The sequence below is a fragment of the Pipistrellus kuhlii genome, unplaced genomic scaffold (genome assembly GCF_014108245.1).
Source record: "Pipistrellus kuhlii isolate mPipKuh1 unplaced genomic scaffold, mPipKuh1.p scaffold_m20_p_37, whole genome shotgun sequence".
In the NCBI taxonomy this organism is placed as follows: Eukaryota; Metazoa; Chordata; class Mammalia; order Chiroptera; family Vespertilionidae; genus Pipistrellus; species Pipistrellus kuhlii.
Window position 1 is genome coordinate 2,423,519 of NW_023425537.1, and position 17,874 is coordinate 2,441,392.

At 46.7% G+C, this 17,874-nt stretch overlaps 2 protein-coding genes across 4 annotated transcripts in view; both read right to left on the minus strand.

The window, feature by feature from the left end:
- The window catches only part of KCNJ2 (potassium inwardly rectifying channel subfamily J member 2), a 76,673-nt gene that overhangs the window by 21,090 nt on the left and 37,709 nt on the right, over positions 1–17,874 (minus strand). The window lies entirely within an intron of this gene.
- The window catches only part of KCNJ16 (potassium inwardly rectifying channel subfamily J member 16), a 40,471-nt gene continuing 37,753 nt past the window's right edge, over positions 15,157–17,874 (minus strand). For 2 of the 3 annotated variants that reach the window (XM_045570761.1, XM_036407685.2), the window contains exon 2: positions 15,157–16,692. In XM_045570761.1, coding sequence (XP_045426717.1) covers positions 15,340–16,599 — 1,260 coding nt within the window. In that variant the 5' untranslated portion in view covers positions 16,600–16,692 and the 3' untranslated portion in view covers positions 15,157–15,339. Of the gene's footprint in view, positions 16,693–17,260; positions 17,376–17,874 lie in introns of all 3 variants that reach the window. The other variant, XM_036407686.2, reaches the window with a different exon arrangement.

Consider the following 17,874-nt stretch of genomic DNA (forward strand, 5'->3'; position numbering starts at 1 on the left):
CTATATTCACAAAGTTTTATTAGAACAGAACCATGCTCATTTGGTTTGACAGTCCCTGTTTTTGTGCTACAGGGACAGAGTTGAGTGGATGAGAAAAAGATCATATGTGGCCCTCAAAATCTAAAACATTTACTATCTGGCCATTTGGAGAATAAGTTTGTTCACACTGGCCCAGAATAATGCTATGGAACATAAGGCCGAATTGAATAAAAAGAGTGTGAATGCTATTCCTCATCTGCGATTCTAGTCGGCTGAATACATTAAATGTGCTTCCACAGAGAATAATTAGTCATTCAAACCATGTGGCGTATGTGGGTAAATGTTCAGGATTGCCTCCAGGACTCAATTAAATAGAAACACAACAGGGGAGAATCAAATATAAAGATGGATGGGGTTTATAAAATAATAAGTGACTATATTTCACGAGAAATTCTAGGGGAAAAAAATTTATCAAACATTAAAAAGAAATAAGCCAGCCCTAGCCAGTTTGGCTCAATGGATAGAGTGTCAGCCTGTTAACCGAAGGGTCCCAGGTTCGATTCTGGTCAAGGGTACATGCCTGGGTTGCAGGCTCAGTCCAATGTGCAGGAAGCAGCCAAATCAATGATTCCCTCTCATCATTGATGTTTCTATCTCTCTCTTCCTCTCCCTTCCTTGCTGAAATAAATAAAAATATTTTTAAAAAAGAAAAGAAAAAGAAATAAGCCAGCTTATTCATTTTGGTGGGATTTTGAATTTCAGAATCTAATGAAATGGAAATGGTGATATTAATGACCTCAAACAATATAGGATTTCCCCAAAGGCTCTCTATTTAGTATTAAAATTTTTTATTTAAAAAGGAATTTTAGTGACCTTTGGGGTTAAATATTTATCAAAAATCCATGGAAACATTAATTCTGTTTTTCATTTTACAAACATGGAAGAGAGAGTTGAACAAGGTCTTCCTTCAGGTTCCACCCAGAGTTATTTTTCTGTGATCTCTGGCCAAACTTAAAGGGCAGAAATTTTGCCTCATTTTTTTTTTGGCCCTTTTAACCATTTGATCTATTAGAAATCAAGGTGTTATAATCAATTTCAAAAACTTCTGCATGAATGTAAGTGCTCTGGGATTTATAGAATTTAAATGATAATGACATAAATACAGTTCAATGAGTTATTACATAGATGATTTCAGTACTGTGGCCTTTCAAAGGACATAATTTGTATTATTTCTCCTGTTTGTTTTTCCATGGTTACTTTAATCTGATGATCTCCAAAGTTTGATCTAAAAGTGGTGTCACCATTTCTAATATTACTATCCTCATTATCATTGTCATTTTTTGTAACAGGGAACACTAAGCTAGAGACCACAACTTTCTTTCTTCACGGCCAATAATTGCATATGAATTTAAAAGCAATCACAATGTCTTGTCTCTTCATAGAGGAATATAAAATCCCCTCATTCAGGAACCTGGAAAGATGAAGTCTATTCACAGCTATCAATGCAAAACATCAGAAAACAAGAAGACAGTGCGTTTAATACTTTCAAGAGTGTTCCCTTGGTAAATATTTGTAAATAAGCATGCCCTGAGCCTCTCTGCTGCTTACATAACGATTACCAAAAATCAACAATTTACTGCAACCATCTGATAAAAAGCAAATCTACGATAAACTAAATATAAATGCATTCCCTACTCCAATAGTATTACTCTCAAATCTACAGCCACAAACACAACATATGCATTCAAGTCAAGCTGATTTGCCTCATTATTCATCAGTCAATCCTGTGAGGCAAGCGCACACACAGTTTCCCGAGCAGGACCCTACCCTGAAGTGTACCTCCACGTCTCCACCTGTGTCTGCTGCTTCCTCCCGTGTCTGTGCTCCGGGGTCACCCTGCCCTCCCTTTCAGACGAGCTGCCATCCCTTCTCGACTATTCCAGGACTCTACTTCTTTAATTAGCCCCTCCCTCCTACATTGTCTATTTTCTCCTCTCTATGGGATCATTCCCATCTGTTCATAAAACATGCCGAACTACCTCCCACTTACAAAAGAAAAAAAAAATGCAAAGAAAGAAATAAAATAAAAGGAAAGCTTGACCCTATATCTTCCTCCGGCTATTACTGCTTCATACATCTTCTCCCCTTTATATCAAAACATTTCAAAAGGTGTCACTACTTTCTCACCTCTCATGCTCCTTCTCTCTGATCTCCCTGAGTGGGCATGGACCTTGGGCATTCACCCCAAAGACTTCCACGCTGACTCCCACAGGCAGCTCTCCCAGGGCCTCTGAGTGGCTCCTGGTGGCCCAGTGACCTCTTGGGTCACTTCCTTTCCTCGCTGGTAAGTAGCCACTCTTCTCCGTCTTTCCTCAGCCCTCGCAGACAGCTTGCTCCTTCTCGTCACCATTTGATGAGTTTCCTGTGTCCCAGCCTCAGCACGTGGCAGTGTCCCTGGCTCCAGGACCACGTTTTCACGTCTCCATCCAATTCCTGGCAGATCCCATGCAAGCCTGCATCGTTAAAGGCCCAGGGACACACAGGGCCTCCAAACTTACCGCCTCAGGTTCCACCTTCTGTCCTGCCCCAAACTTACACGTAAAACGTCCTGCTTTTTCCCCACCTGCGTATCCAATAAGCATTGGAAATACACTCCGGCCAACACGAGATTCTTGATTTCGCTATTTCCCCAAACACAAGCTTCTTTGTGTGACAGGGTCTTTGTATTGGCTCTGAACTCTATTTCTCAGGTAGTCACATGGTTTCCTTTCTCTATCCTGGGTTTAGAACATTCTCTTCTAATATCCCGAGCAAATGTTTCTCCACCCAGAGGCCTTTCCTGACCACCCTAGCTGAGAGGGTACCCATCGCTCTGGGCACAGGACCACACCTGTAATTCCTGTCAGAGCACTTAGCGGTGCCTGTCCTTATGTTCTCTGTTTGTTTATTTGCTTCCTCTCTCCCCTTCTACATTGCAAGTCCAAGAGGGAAAGGTCATTTTTCTGTTTAGTTTATTATTGCCCACACAAGGTCTAGGAATGGTGCCCAAATATGAATACACAAATTAATGAATTTTAGACAAATCAGGTACTGCAATTGAAAACTCTTATTTCACCGAGTGCATTAATTCTAGTTTGGGCAAATAGGCTAACAAACAAACCACCAAGAAAGGAAGGAAGGAAGGAAGGGGGGGAGGGGGAGGAGGAGGGGGAGGAGAAAGGAAGAGAGGGAGGAAGAACTAGACAGAAAAATAAGGCCATGGCTTAGAAGGAGAATTATTGTTCACGGCAACAAACTCTGGGTACAGATGCATAAGCAGTAGATATGGATTGATGAATGGGTTCTACTATTTAATTATATGATTATAGGCAAATGTTTTCTGATTCTTAGCATTTCATTAACAAAGTAGTTAGAAGAAGTACACGGGAGGTTTCCCTGTTTTAAACCTACGAGCTACATCTCTCATTTGTAGTGGCATTATACCTCTAAATGAGACAATATGGGGACATCTTATGAGAACATCTTGTGACAAATAATAAGAATGGATGCATTTTTCAGACATTTTTCAAAAATAAAGATGAGTACCACGTATTGGCCATTAGTCTGTGCTTAGGATTGTCTTAAGTATTTTCACTTGTAATGCATCATTTAATTGTAACCATGGTATGAGGTGAATACCTTTACCCCTATTTAACAAATAAAATAAAATAAAAACAGGCTGGGAAGTCTGAGTAGTTGGCCCATGGGGACACCACAGAGCTAGGATTCAAATTGAGGCCCTTCGACTGCCTAGATTTCTGTCTCATTAAATGAAAAAGTGTAACAGAGAGATACAGAGAGAAAGACAGGACAGTGACATATAGAGAAAGAGAATAAGAAATAGAAAGAGACTGAGATAGAGAAATCATCATATTTAGAGACAAACAGAGACCTAGAAATGGATGAAGAGACTTAGCACCAACTGTAGTTTGGCAATAGCTCTGTAAGAACGTAGGGCCCTCTCCTTGTCTCCGCACACACATCCTTGTTGGAACGCCATTTTTTCTTCATACCTTCATCCTTGGTTAAAACTATATCCTTGATCAAACCAGCCCTGGTAATATAAAATAGTGGCCATCCAACTCCTGAATTTGTTACTATTTTATTTAGTCCCTAGCGGACAGAACTCTGCAGAAAGATAGCCAATTGATTGTCCTCTGTTCCTTACGTCTCAATGCCGACGTAAGAGGAATTTAGGAAACAGAAAAGCCCTTTAAACCAATAGCACAGCCCTCCAAAATGCATAAAAACTCTGAGATTATCCTGCACACAGTTACCAAGCAAATCTTTGCTTCTTATTCAAATCCTGTTTATTAAGCTGCCTCTGTATAGGCATTAATGTGATTATTCTGATAGAGTAATTGATTCCTGAGCTCTGGCAGTTTTCTCTTGCTATAAATAGATTGCTGGATCTCAATGGACATGATCTAGACTGTCATGTCTAAATGTGTGGATAGAGAACAGACACCCAAATGAACTCCAATTCCATCCTCTAAATATATATTCCACGTGGAGGAAGCAAAGGAAAAATCCAGTCCATGGAATCCAAGCTGAGACCTTGGCACTTGCTGTTGTTCAGTGCCAGCTATGTTCTGACTTGAGTGGTACCCATTGTCTTTCATTCTGGGGCCTTACTGACAATGTGATTCCCAAGTTATCCTTCCAAACAGCATCCCATAGAAGTGGGGCGGGAATTGAAACGTAATGGATTTACTTCATGGAAAAAAACATGTGTTCCCTTGTGACCACAAGGTGGCACAATGGTGACCAGGAATACTCAGCCTCTTGGTAGAACTACAATTACCAGAGGCATTTACATAATGGTTGCTATTAATAGTTGTTATTATTATCATTATGGTATTTCAAAAGCGCCGACATAGCGTCCTAGCTTTTGGTGAAAGAGATAAAATATGCTCTGATTTACTTTGTAATCGCTTCCTTCTGCCTGAAACATCATTACTATTTTGCTCTCATCTGATTCCCAGTCCCAGAAAGGACAAGTAGGTGTGCACATCCTTCATTTTATTGTTGTAATATTTTTATTGATTTCAGAAAGGAAGGGAGAGGGAAAGAGAGAGAGAAACATCAATGATGAGAGAGAATCATTGATCGGCTGCCTCCTGTGTGCCCCACACTGGGGATGAAACCCACAACCTGAGCATGTGGCCTGACCTGGAATTAAACCGTGACCTCCTGGCTCATAGGTCGATGCTCAACTACTGAGCCCTTCTGGTCCAGAACCCTTCATTTTATTTATTGCCCAGAGCTTTAAAACAAAGAGCAATAACTGGGATAATAGGTTACGTTTCTGGAAGAGGATAAACAAGACTTTCGATTGTTCAGTGGGTCTGCTGTCGCTCAGATCCACGGTTTCATGCCTGGTCTCATTCTTCTCTGTAATACCAGAATAAAAAGAGCCACTCTGGAAACGCCAGCCTACAGTGAAAGGTCAGATTTGTTATTTGCAAAGTGCTCCTTCCGGAGTACCACAGAGGACACGCTCTTGTGAAGTGTATCTGGAATATTCCAAGGTGCTTTCTACTTATTTATGATTGTTCTGTATGAGACCATCTCTTTCAGGCTCAGGGGACTAAGAGACCACTGATGTCTGGAAATCCATGTCCTGCAATCACAGTCAGTTATACTGGCAGGGAGGATCTAAAAAGCAGCCACTTCCCCCCAAATGAAATAAAACACAGTTGTTCAAGTTGCTCACTGTACAAGTCACCAACCTGAAGAGGCAATACACAAGCTTAGTAGCACCTGGAGCCCACGCCCTCCCCACAGCTTGCATGGAGGAAGTGTCCTGGTATTTCATGCAATCTATGATAATAGCATCTTCGGTGTCCTTGGCTAGTTTGTCTTACGTGGAGGTCGCCCTTGTCAGAATGTTACTGCTCTTCTTTAGTGACTGCATACTTCTTGCCCTTATTTGCCTCCCACTATTGTTAAGCACAAATGAAACATTTCATCTTTTTTAAAAAAATCAGACTTGTGTCATTTTTAACTCTCCTGTTTCAAATAGGTCTGATTTGAGAAAAGGATTGTAAAAAACAAAACAAAACAAACAAACAAACAAACAAAAAACACAACTCTGAAAACCAAGTTCAGCAGATATCATTACTCTAACTGAACTGGGGATTCACTATCATGGGAGCATAAATATACATTGCAGTTAGCTATGCATTAAAGAAGAATTTTAAAAGAAGCAGAAAATAATATGAAATTAGGACTTTCCTGTTAAATTCAAGGAGCACCATAATCATGAGAATAGGAAAGATTACAGTAAATTACATATGCTAATGAAAAAATTTCTTAGAAAGCCAGCAAGAAACCAAAAAAGAATCAGAACTATAAGCAGAGTGAGGGAAAAATCATTACATTTTGTGACTGTAAGGAATCATGAAGTAATTTAAAGCAACATCCAGGCTGTACATGGTTGAAAACAGTGGACCAGAGAGATTGAGTAATTTTCCCAAACCCCACAGCTCATTAGTAGCAACGCTGGGACTAGAATCAATTACTCTCAGCTCTTAGGAGCAGAAAGAGAAAACACTTAGAAAATTGACTTCAAACATCAGGATGAAAGCATGAATATTTTTTAGGAAATAAATAAGTCTGTGATAATTAGGAAAGCATTATTACCCCACTAGGGGCCCAATGCACAAAATTCATGCAAGGGGCTCAGCCCTCACAGCTGCAGCTTTGTCTGAAAGGATGTCCAGAAGGTCATTCACTGTCTGGTCTAATTAGTGTATTACTCTGTTATTACAGACTAGAGGCTTAGCACAAGAAATAGTGCTTGAGGAGGGTCCCTAAGCCTAGCCTGCCCTCAGGGCCATCTTCTGCCCCCTCACCAGTCCCCAGTCCCGCCCCACCACCACCTCCAGGTTCACCGTGGTTCTCTGATCGCAGCAAGGCTCCAGTTCCCTGGAGCCTGCGGGCATGGGGGAGGGACCAAAAGGTCAGCCGTTCTGCCTGCTTGCCAGTCCTGCCCCACCGTCACTGACCTTGGTTCGCCATGGTTTCCCGTTTGCCATGCTGCGATTGGAGCCTGCAGGCCAGGGGGAATGGCAAGCGGGGGGGTGACTGGGAAGTGGTCAATGTACCTTATGGCAACTGGTTGAGCGGTCATTCCAGTTGTTACATTATGGCTACTGGCCTTTTATTATATAGGATAGATAATAATGCCTTTACTTTCAGATTCCTTTGAAACAGCTATTATTAGTGACATATAGAAAGAAAACAGGTGATAGTTTATTGAGCAACTCCTATGTGCCCTACTGGCCAGATAGTTATGGTTTTGTGTATATGTATGTATATATAACTCCACACACATATACAGCCCGCCCTCCATATCCATGGGTACCATGTACAGGGATTCAATTGACGACTGGTAGAAAACACTCAGCAAAGAATGTTACACTGCTGCTGATGTATACTCTGTAGTTAGCCCTGTTGTGTCTGCATCTGAGCATGCCCAGATGTTTTTCTTGTCATTATGTCCTAAACAGTACACTGTAACAGCTATTTACACAGCATTTACATTGTATTAGATGTTATAAGTAATGCAGAAATGACTTAAAGTGTATGGAAGGATGTGTGTAGGTTCTATGCAAATACTATACCATCCTATATATTATAATAAAGATATACAAATGATCGTTATGCCGCAAAGCATAATGACCGACCGAGTAATGACCGGATTACAGATCAGCAGGAGGGTGGGACAGCGAGCTATAAGCAGGCGATAGAGAACAACAAGAGGAGGCAGGGCAACTAGTTATAAGGGGGGAGGGTAAAGAAAGGGGGAGAGCTACAGGAGGGCGGGGCAGCAGGCAGCGAGCTACTGGAGGGTGGCAGTGAGCTACTGGCACACGGATTGGTGCACAGGGTTACTAGTATTTTATAAGAGACTTGAGCATCCTTGGATTTGGATATTCCTGGGGTGAGGGTCGGTCCCTCATGGGTATCCTGGCATAGCCCTCAAGATAAATATCATCTCCTTGGAAAAACTGAGTCTCAGTGACAATGAGAAAATTGCCCAAGTTCACACAATTGCCGAAGGACACGCGCAGAATTTGAATGCACTTTTGTCTGAGTTGAAGACCTTGCTCACACAAAAGCCCTCCAACTGTGCGCCGTACAGCGGAGAAAAGGATTGTCCCTCCTTCATCCAGATGACCCGCAGGCTGCTCTCTGGCACATGGAGGGCGGCTCTGAGCCTCTGGGTGGCTTGCAGGCCCCTCACAGACCAGCAAGTTCATCCCAGTTCAGCCAGCGGCAGCCGGTTGGGATTGTGCTGGGCCGTGCCTGGCTAATAAGCTGCTCCTCCCAGGGCCCCTTCAATCTGCCAGAACATGTTGACAAGTCTGCAGAGAATGCGTGGTATTCGGACATGAAGTAGCAAAATTGTTTCTGAGACTGCTTGAATCACGCAGTCTAATGCCCCTTGGTTTGCTACCAGGTACTGAGCCTCTGCATCGCTGAGTAACGTAGAATGTTGGATCCCTCAGCACCGTTTTCGTAGTCCCAATGCCTCGTGCAATGTGTGGTTTCCATAGCCCAACGTGGTTTGGGTAAGAGAGGACACAATCATTTGCATTCAGATGGGAATAATTTATATTTTTACTACCAACTGATTGCTCTTTTTAACCCCCCCCCCCTTTTTTTTTTTTTTGCTTCAATGTTCAAAGTTATGGAATGTTAATTAATGATCAAAACTCTGAAAGAGATGTGGAGTTTGCTGCTGGCGATAACACCTTACCCTTTCTTAGACCACATTATGTGCCTGATCCTTACTGTTCAAGCACTTTGCAAATATCACCTCCCTTAACTTTATAACTCTGGTGGTGGTGGTAGTGTTCTGTTCCTCACTTCAGTTGAAAAACACTGGGGCACAGAGAGATTGAGAAACTTGCCCAAAGTCACACAGGGCCACAGGACAGGAGCCACACCCAGGCAGTCTGGTTGTTAAGCCTGCTCTCAGGATCACCATGTCATACAACGAGAAAGACAACAGACAGGAGCACTAAGGACCAGAAAGCCAGCGGAGTTGCTCAGGTTGCAGTACAGCTATGGTAGCAAGTAGCATGGGCCTGGGGGACTGTCTCGGGTACAGCCCCTGTCCCTGCAGGTCCTGGATCCAGCATGGACCACGGGAGAAGCCCGCTACTCCTGGTGTTGGCCGGTTCCCTGAGCCTGGCCCCCCGCAGGCCAGAGGCGTGGGGACCTGCTCACCAGGCCTGAAGCTCTGCCCTGAGAAAGGGGAGCCTTTTCCTTTTGAATTCAATCATTTTTGTTCCCATTTTGGATTGAGATCCTCCTCACTCGTCATTGCTCTGAGCAGCTCATTCCACATTTATTTTCCCTTGTCCACACGCCAGCCGCTCCAAATAATGACACATGAACAGTTCAGCTCCGAAAGCACGTTTACAGAACAACAGGCTTTTTCTTCATGGCGGGCCTTGGGATGGTCCCTCCTCCCGATGAGGGGTGCAGCGTGGAAACCTCTCACCCTCACGGTCAGGGGGTTCCAGGTCCTGGACCCCGCAGCTGTCCCTCCACAGCCGTGTCTCTTCGGGCACCTAGCTCCTCTATGTTGGAGGGGTCCGCATAAGTAAAATGAAATCTGGTGAAATGATTGAAAAAAGAATCCTCTTTGGTTCTGGAATGGGCTTGCTCTTTCCTTACCCCGGCCCCCAGGACTTGTCTCGGTCCCCTCCTCCTTTCCCTTTCCCCCCTTCCCCCAGGCAAACTGGCATCAGATAAAATCAACAGGTGGCACAATCAATAATTGCTCTGAAACACGTGCTTCTAATTCCAATAAAGAGTCAGTCTTTACCCACAGTGTCCAGGGCACGTGACTCAAGCATTTTATGTGGACACTGGAAGGTTTCTGGTAACTTTCTGCAAAGAAGTTTTCTCAAGGTCTGAAGCTCCTGAGGCTCTTTCGGTCTCAAGTTCAAGTTGCTCAGATAGTGATTAAGGCTGGTGGACGGCCCCCGCGGTAAATGATAGCACAGAGAGAAAGCAGGCTCAGGCTCTGTAATTTACCAAGACGGAATCTAGCTGTTTGGGTTTTCATGCCCCCGGTGGTGAAAGCTCCAAATGACTGACCTGTGTCCCTGCCGCCCGCCCTGGCGCCCAAGTTTCCAGAGACACCCCCACCCCCACCCCTGACTTCAGTGATTGCCCAGCTCGGGTTTCCTTATTTCTTTAGAAGCCCCTAGGTCTCAGCCCAGCTGCTTTTTCGTGGGATGACAGACTTGAGATCCAGCGTTTATAAAACAGCATAAATCAATGAGGCCCAACGGCAAGAGGCCATCGCTTATTCCTTTGTCTATTTTCCCTGCTGGGGACTCAGCCACGAAGAGTCTATTGAACTTGGAAACTGTAGTCACGTCGAGATTAAGTCTCCAAACCGGACACAAAAGATGCCCACCGTTCCCCGGGAAGGAGCGCAGTGCGGGGTGACGTGACGGGGCAGGATGCCAGCTGTCCCCAGCCAGATCTCACGACCGAACCACAGAGCTGTGAGGGGGCTGCGCGGAGTGGCTTCGGGACGCTGGGTGCCTCGCAGGAACGTGGGAACTCACTGGGACACAACGTTTTCCTCCCGGAGAGAAGCTGCAAAGCCACGCGGGCCAAAGGTGGTTTCCTGGCAACGCGGTGCTTTCTGTCTCTTCAGGAAAAAGGGTCGGAGGCCTTGCTTGCCCTCCGGCCACAGATTGATCTGAACTGAGTCCCTCGGACAAGCTTTCGTTTTCAGAGACCTCAAGGCCTGGGGGACCTTTGCAGGGAATTTGCCAAGCACCTCCCTGCTGCTCGCTCTCTCTCTCTCCCACTCTGTGTGTGTGTGTGTGTGTGTGTGTGTGTGTGTGTATGTGTGTGTGTGTTATCCCCACAGGATTTGGGGAGTGGGGGTAGGGCAAGGCAAAGTTATTTTCTCTGGCAAATGGGTCAGGCTGCTCTTTTAAAAGTGAAAGGGAGAAAGAGGCCACACCAAATTTAGCGCCGAGGGAGGGCCTGTGATTTATAGAGTAGCGAGGGTGTGCAGGGGCGGTTTCTAGAGGCCCAGAGGCAGAGCTTATATAAAACACACACACACACACACACACACACACACACACACACACACACACACACATGGGCTGGTACGCACGCCTCGCAGAGCACTGAGAGCAGAGGAATCCATGCTCACATGGAGAGAGCTAAGAGCATCTTGTACTCGGGTGGACTTCGGTGCGGCCCAGGGAATCCACTGTGCTCACACCCTGGGCAGCTCAGAAGAAATGGAAGACACGCATTTCAGGGGCTGGCCTAGGTTCCTCAATGAATATTTGCACAATTGGGTATGTGGACGTGTTGGGACTACCTGGGGGTAGGAGACACAGGAGACACGGTCCCAGCAGAGTTCTGCTTCTGAGCCTGAGTCTTCATGGGTTTCAGGCCCCTGGCCCCAGTCAGCCCCAGCAAGACAAGACACAGAATATCACTGGGGGGAGAAGAGCATGGCGGGGAGGGGGGGGGGGGAGGAAGGTAAAGGGCAGCGGGCCTGGTCGGGCCTTTGATGGAGGTCACTCAGCTGTCAGTGCCTCGGAGGGAGTTCCCAGCCAGCAGTCCCCCTTTTGTGTTTGTTTGACAATAACGGGCATTTCCTCAGCTTCCCGGAGACCAAGTGGCTTCCGCAGAGGGCACGTCCATCATCTCCTCACCAGCCTCTGTTCCCTGTGTAACTGCCTCACATCTGCTGCTCGCTGTGCCGGGGGGAAACCATACTCCTCACACGTGCAGAGGGAATATGCCACTGGCTGCTTTCCCTCCTCCCTCCTCAGTGTCCCCCGGAAGGCGTGCCCTGAACCCTCATGCTCACAAGAGGGTGGCAGGAGCTGCACCTGCCAGGTGTGAGGTTCGGAAGGAGGCACGCATCAAGGAGAGGGCACGTGCCCGCTGAGCCAGCCTTTCTGGAAGGTTTCATCTGGAGTTCTGGGGGCATCTCCTGGACCAGAAACCCCCCACATGAGCACCAGCCCCGCCCCCTGACCCCCAGCTGCAGGGGAGACTGGAGAGCATCACAGACATTTTATTTTTTAACCTGGGCACATGGTGGTCCCGCTGGAACGTCATGAGAAAGAATCAAGAATGAGATACTTGATGACCTGGAGACTTAAACGATCTGCCCGCCGTTCTGCCATGGGGATTCGGTGGGTCTGTGCCAAGCTCCTCCCAGAGCTGCTGAGCTGGAGGTCTGCCAGCTCCCTCGCTCGCTTGGGGGGGAGGGGGGGCTACACAAGGTGGGGGCCATGCCCTGATGTCCCACCTAAGTCCACCGAGTGATGCCATCTTCAGGGAGAAAGGAAGAAAACAAATTCAACCTCCTTCTCATCCTTGACTCAGCATCTGAAGCTAGAAATGCTTTTTTTAAGCTTCTGTGAGCATCAATGTATTTTGGGGAGTTTGCTTAGGCCAGTGGACGGCAAACTGCGGCTCGAGAGCCACATGCTGCTCACGAGCTGCAGTTTGCCTCTCTGTTGACTCTGTTTTGCCAACCACTGCCTTAAGGAGAAACACTTAAAAAAACATTTTAATAATGTACTACTGTCTTTAACCTGAAGTCAAAACTTCTGGGTAAGGGTAATGCCTTACAGCAGTGGTCGGCAAACTCATTATTCAACAGATGCGAGCTGCATGTGGCTCCTGAGCCACAGTTTGCCTACCACTGGCTTAGGCAATGAAGTACAACCAACAGTTCACAATTCAATAGCACTAGGATAAAACACAGAGAAATGCCACTCTGCAGGGAGCCTTCTCGCGATGCTGACAGAAGCACCTAGTTGATATGCGGATGCAGCTATGGCCCCAGCTGGCCCAACCCGGAGAGATGGCTGAGGGCTGCAGGCTTTCTCATCCTGAGCGACAACAGGGCACCCAGGCTGGCACAGTGGCAGAGTCCACGCCACACGGAACACAGGCACACGGTCTGCATTTTGAGATCTTTATTGTTGAGTCACTCATTGGGGTGTTGAAACATGTAATAAAAATAAACAGAACATCAGAGATAAATATGACGGGAATGCCTAGCTGACATTCTGTGCTGGGTAAGAGAATTTGATAAGCGAGTGCACTCATTGAACGCTGATGCCTCCATTCTGCTCCTCACAAAGTGAGGTCTGGGGAGATGGAGTCCGGGAAGCAAAGGACAGGGGAAGGGAACTAGCAGGCGGCAGTCCTCTAATTTCACTGAGCTGGTCATGGCTGCAAACCCCGAATCTAGATACACACGTGAGGGAAAATGCGTCTGCATTCCTGGGGCCAGACAGCAAACATGCATCTTTTATATCTCAATGCTAAGCTTGCAGCTTGTGACATGCACACCTCTCTTATCCATAAAACAGGAATAAAAGATTTGCACATGTTCTGTTCAAAAGATAAAGTTATATCGTTCATAAGCAAAAGAAAGAGGGAAAGGGAAAAAGGAAGGCAGGGAGTGGGAGGAGAAAGGAAAAGGCAAAAAGAAATAAAAAAAGAACACCATTTTATATACCTATGTATTTTATTTTGATTGGTCATCTTGGAGAATGGGATTCACATCCATTGACTTGTGTGCTTTAATTTAAATAGAAAAAGAGAGACCGAGAGACGAAGATTGCCCAGAAACGGTCAAAACTACGTGTATGTGCGTGTGTGTGTGTGTGTGTGTGTGTGTGTATTTAAATAAAATAAACAAACTAAACACTGTGGCATATACTGATGGCCAACTTGGAAATCACGTTAAGAAAACATGCAGATAATTCTGAATGCAGCTCATAACTCTTACGTTTATGGAGCAAAGTGACTCTTCATCGTAGGTGATTGGATTTGTGTTTAAAGCAATCATGGAAATAAGGGTAGCCAGATATAGCTCATGTCCTCAAATGCAAGCAATGGGACGGCCCTGAGCTTCTCCATTTTAAAATGTGCATTAAATCACTTTAATTACGTTTCACAAAAATCTTCCGTTTAAATGATTGTTCTAAATTCAATGGAACATTTTCTCAAAATCCGTAGTTCAAATTTTGTAAAGTGACCAAGACAGGCAGCCTACATAACTGGGCATAAATAAATACCTTTCCCCTCTTCCCATGCTCCCCGCACTCCTCCCTCCTCCACCCCCTGCCCGGAGCTGCAGTCCTGCAGGGCGCTGCTGAACAGGTTTCTCCCTGAGCCTGAGCTCACTCCTTGCGGCCCAGGCCCTCGCCCTCTCTCTGTGAGCCTGTGCCTCCCTCCTCCTTGGAGAAGGTGGAGAGGTGGAGGAAGCCCCTTGTCAGGAAGCCTTCACAGGCCAGCCCTCCTTTCTCTGCCCTTCCTGGTGGGAGTCAAGGGGGGCATTGGAGGGAGAAATCCTGCTCTGAATAATGACAGTGAGCTCTCTGCTGCCTCATGGGTTGGAGGAGAAATAGCCCCCGGCACTCACTGACCGTCACCTGGGCAAGTGGCTGTGGAGAAAGGTCTGAATTGCTGGCACTGTCCATTCCTCTTAGCATCTACCTCCTTCTGCGAAGGCCAAGATACACTTGTGGAGATGGAGAGGCAAACAGAGGAACCCCATTGGGAAAGCTGATGCCACTGTTAAATATCGCAACATGACAATCTACTAAATGCGGGCCCTGCGTGGGTCTTGGTTGGATGATACGATGTTTTCATAGGAAGCTTCTCGTTATACTTTGAATTATGATACAGGAAATATTATTATTATTGATGCTGGTTGCCTGTTCTATTTTTATTTATTGCAGTATCCTACCTTTCACCTTTCTCCCCCAATATGGAACATTATACTTCCAATAGAAGATGCAAGTATATGGAATCATCAAAAGAGATGAAGCTTATATTAATCAATTAGACGCTTAGTAGCATCCCTAATACAAAACTTACTAGCAAAAAAAAAAAAAAATTGATTGGAGCCCTGACTGCTTTGGCTCAGTGGATAGAGCATCAACCTGGGGACTGAGGGGTCCCAGGTTCGATTCCAGTCAAAAGCATGTACCTTGGTTGCCAGCATCTCCCCAGTAGGGGGTGTGCAGGAGGCAGCTGATAGGTGTTCCTCTCTCATAGATGTTTCTAACTCTCTATTCCTCTCTAAAAAATCAATAAAATATATTTTTAAAAAATTGATTGGATACTACATAATTTTTTTATTATCTTTCATCAAGTTTAACCTGCTCTTATAATCAGCATCAAACACAGCTCTAACGTTCCAGTAAAGCCCTGTTTATAGCTAACTACCTTCCTGAAGGTGATGGGCTAGAGAGCAAACTGCTGGAGTGGAATGACGATCTGGGACTACATCTGGGATTCCACGGAGATTCTATTTAGAGTCAGGAGAGCTTTCTGGTAAGGCGCTTCCTTACACTCATCCAGGGCGCAACTGGGCGTCTCCTCGGGGCTCTCGCAGCTGCTGACGATGGCCACGGCACTGAACGACCTTCTCCTGACCTTGGTGTCTGACAGGCCAGACCCCCGGCCTGGGGGCGCCTTCTCCATGTTGTGCAGCTGCTGGTCCTTCCAGTCCAGCTGCTTGGCGCTGCAAAAGGGGGCATAGACCTCCACGCTGCCCTCGAACTGCAGGCAGTTCACTTTGTAGTACTTCCTCTTCACCTCCAGCACGTCGTTGAACCTGTGGCCCCAGAGAATCTCCCGGGGCACATAGGAGCTCCGGGACTGGTGGGAGGTCCCGGTGGAATCGCCCGTGTAGATGAACGTCACCAGGATCTCAAAGTTGTCCTTGGCCACCGCCTTCCGGTCCAGGGAGTACAGAGGGCTCTCGTGGTCGATCTCATGGACGATGGTGACCGGCGTCACGAGGATGATCTGGTCGTTGACCAGCTTGAGGTCTTTGAAGGCCATGGTCATGCGGCCCTCGCTGTCTTCCGTGTAGCGGAGGAGCTGGGCCCGCACGGTGCCCTCCACCACGTGGTTGGGCCGGAAGTCCCCGATGCGCCACATGAGGCAGAGTTTGCCATCCCTCATGCCGATGAGGGCGAAGTAGCTGAAGCGGATGGTCTGGGCTCGCTTCCGGGCTGTGGCCATCTTGGCCAGGGCGGCCCCGATGATGAAGGTGTTGATGATGCAGCTCAGGATGGACTGCAGGATGACGGTGAGCACGGCCACGGAGCACTCCTCGGTGACACAGCGGTAGCCGTAGCCGATGGTGGTCTGGGTCTCCAGGGAGAACAAGAAGGCGCCCGTGAACGAGTGGACATTGTCCACGCAGGGCGTGATGTCGGGGTTGTTGAGCAGGTCCCCGTGGTGGAAGGCGATCAGCCAGAAGATGGAGCCGAAGATGAGCCAGGAGAGGACGTAGGACAGGGAGAAGATGACAAACATGTGGCGCCACTTGGTGTCCACCAGGGTGGTGAAGATGTCCACCACGTAGCTGCCCCACTCGCCGAAGATGTGCTTGAAGTACACGTTGCAGCTGCCGTCCTTGTGCAGCAGCCGCCGGCGTGCCCGCCGCTTCTCCGCGAGGATGTGCTCAGGCGGGTAGCCCGGGTACTTGGGGTCCACGTTCACGATCGGGTAGCTGCTGCCGTAGTAGCTCATGCTTGCCTATGGCCTGCGGGCATCCAGGGGAGCTGGCGGCAGAAAAAGTTCAAGGTCAGTTGCTTTCTTTTGGTTTGGGTTTCCAGTTAAAACCTGCAAAATAAATAAATAATATAATTAATTTTTTTTAAAAAAATACTCACTTGAGCTTTAACTTCCATCTTTATAGGAATTTGCTAAATGTGAAGCAATGCTATGCCGCCCCAGAGAGCTAACGCTTGGTTTGAACGCCAGAGATGCTCAGTATGGATTTAATCATTTGAGTTTAGGATTCAACTCAGCCATTGTAGGAACCAGATAGGAATTAGAGACAATGACCTTTTTATAAATGCATAAGGCTTGAGTGAACGCTGTGATTATCCCAAAGGAAGCCTCGGTACTTTTTCTGAACCAACGTAAAGAAAAAACAACACACAAAACAAACAAACAACAACAAAAAACATTGTCTCACTTTTATAGCTTCCTCTGGCAGGAAGGTGTTTAGAAAACAAACCAATCGATAATGCAAAAAGGCAGACTACGGCTCCCATATTTATCTGGCAGTCTCATGAGCTTTCTAGCTGTTCAAACCAGGTGGTCTTCCTCAGAGGAAGGAGGAATTAGAGCTCCCGCCTCAGTGACCAGGTAACAGACATGCGGTGGCTATGCTATGGTCTCTCACCTTGGGCTCCTCCTGCTCCTTCTCCTCCAGGCCGTTCCTCTTCCCGGTGTCCTCCGGACCGCCCAGAGCTGACTGGAACAGCAGCTCAGATTCAACTCCTTCACCCCACTTCTACCTTCGCTCGTGAGAGGGAACAAAATCTCCCTTAACCCCAGCGGAGTCTCAGCCCTCCCAGCGTGGCTTCCAGCAAGGTATAACATTGCTGTGCCTTTGTCTCCTAGCATCCATCCTTTCTTTTTTTTTCTCTCCTTTTTTTTGGCACTGGAAGCTCTTCTCTTCCTCTCTGAATAGAAGCCCGAAAATTTGCCAAAGTTGCTAATCTTATTGTCCTCTTAAAGGGAGCACACTTCATACACACACCCTCCCACCCTCCTTCCTTCCCTCCTCGGTGTATCCCCCAGGCTCTCAGTCATCCCCAGCAAAACCATCTCTGTCCCTCCAAATCCAGTCTTTAAAAAAAGACACATGCAGACAGAACATACAGTTCCTATTGCTGTTAGCGTTCACGGTCCAGGCCAAAGGTTTCCCCAGCTCCGGCCTGAGAGCAAGTTTTAGAAATCCAGTGCAGAATGGCCTTTAGTTACTTGTGGGCAAAATGAAGTCGCCCCTGCAGC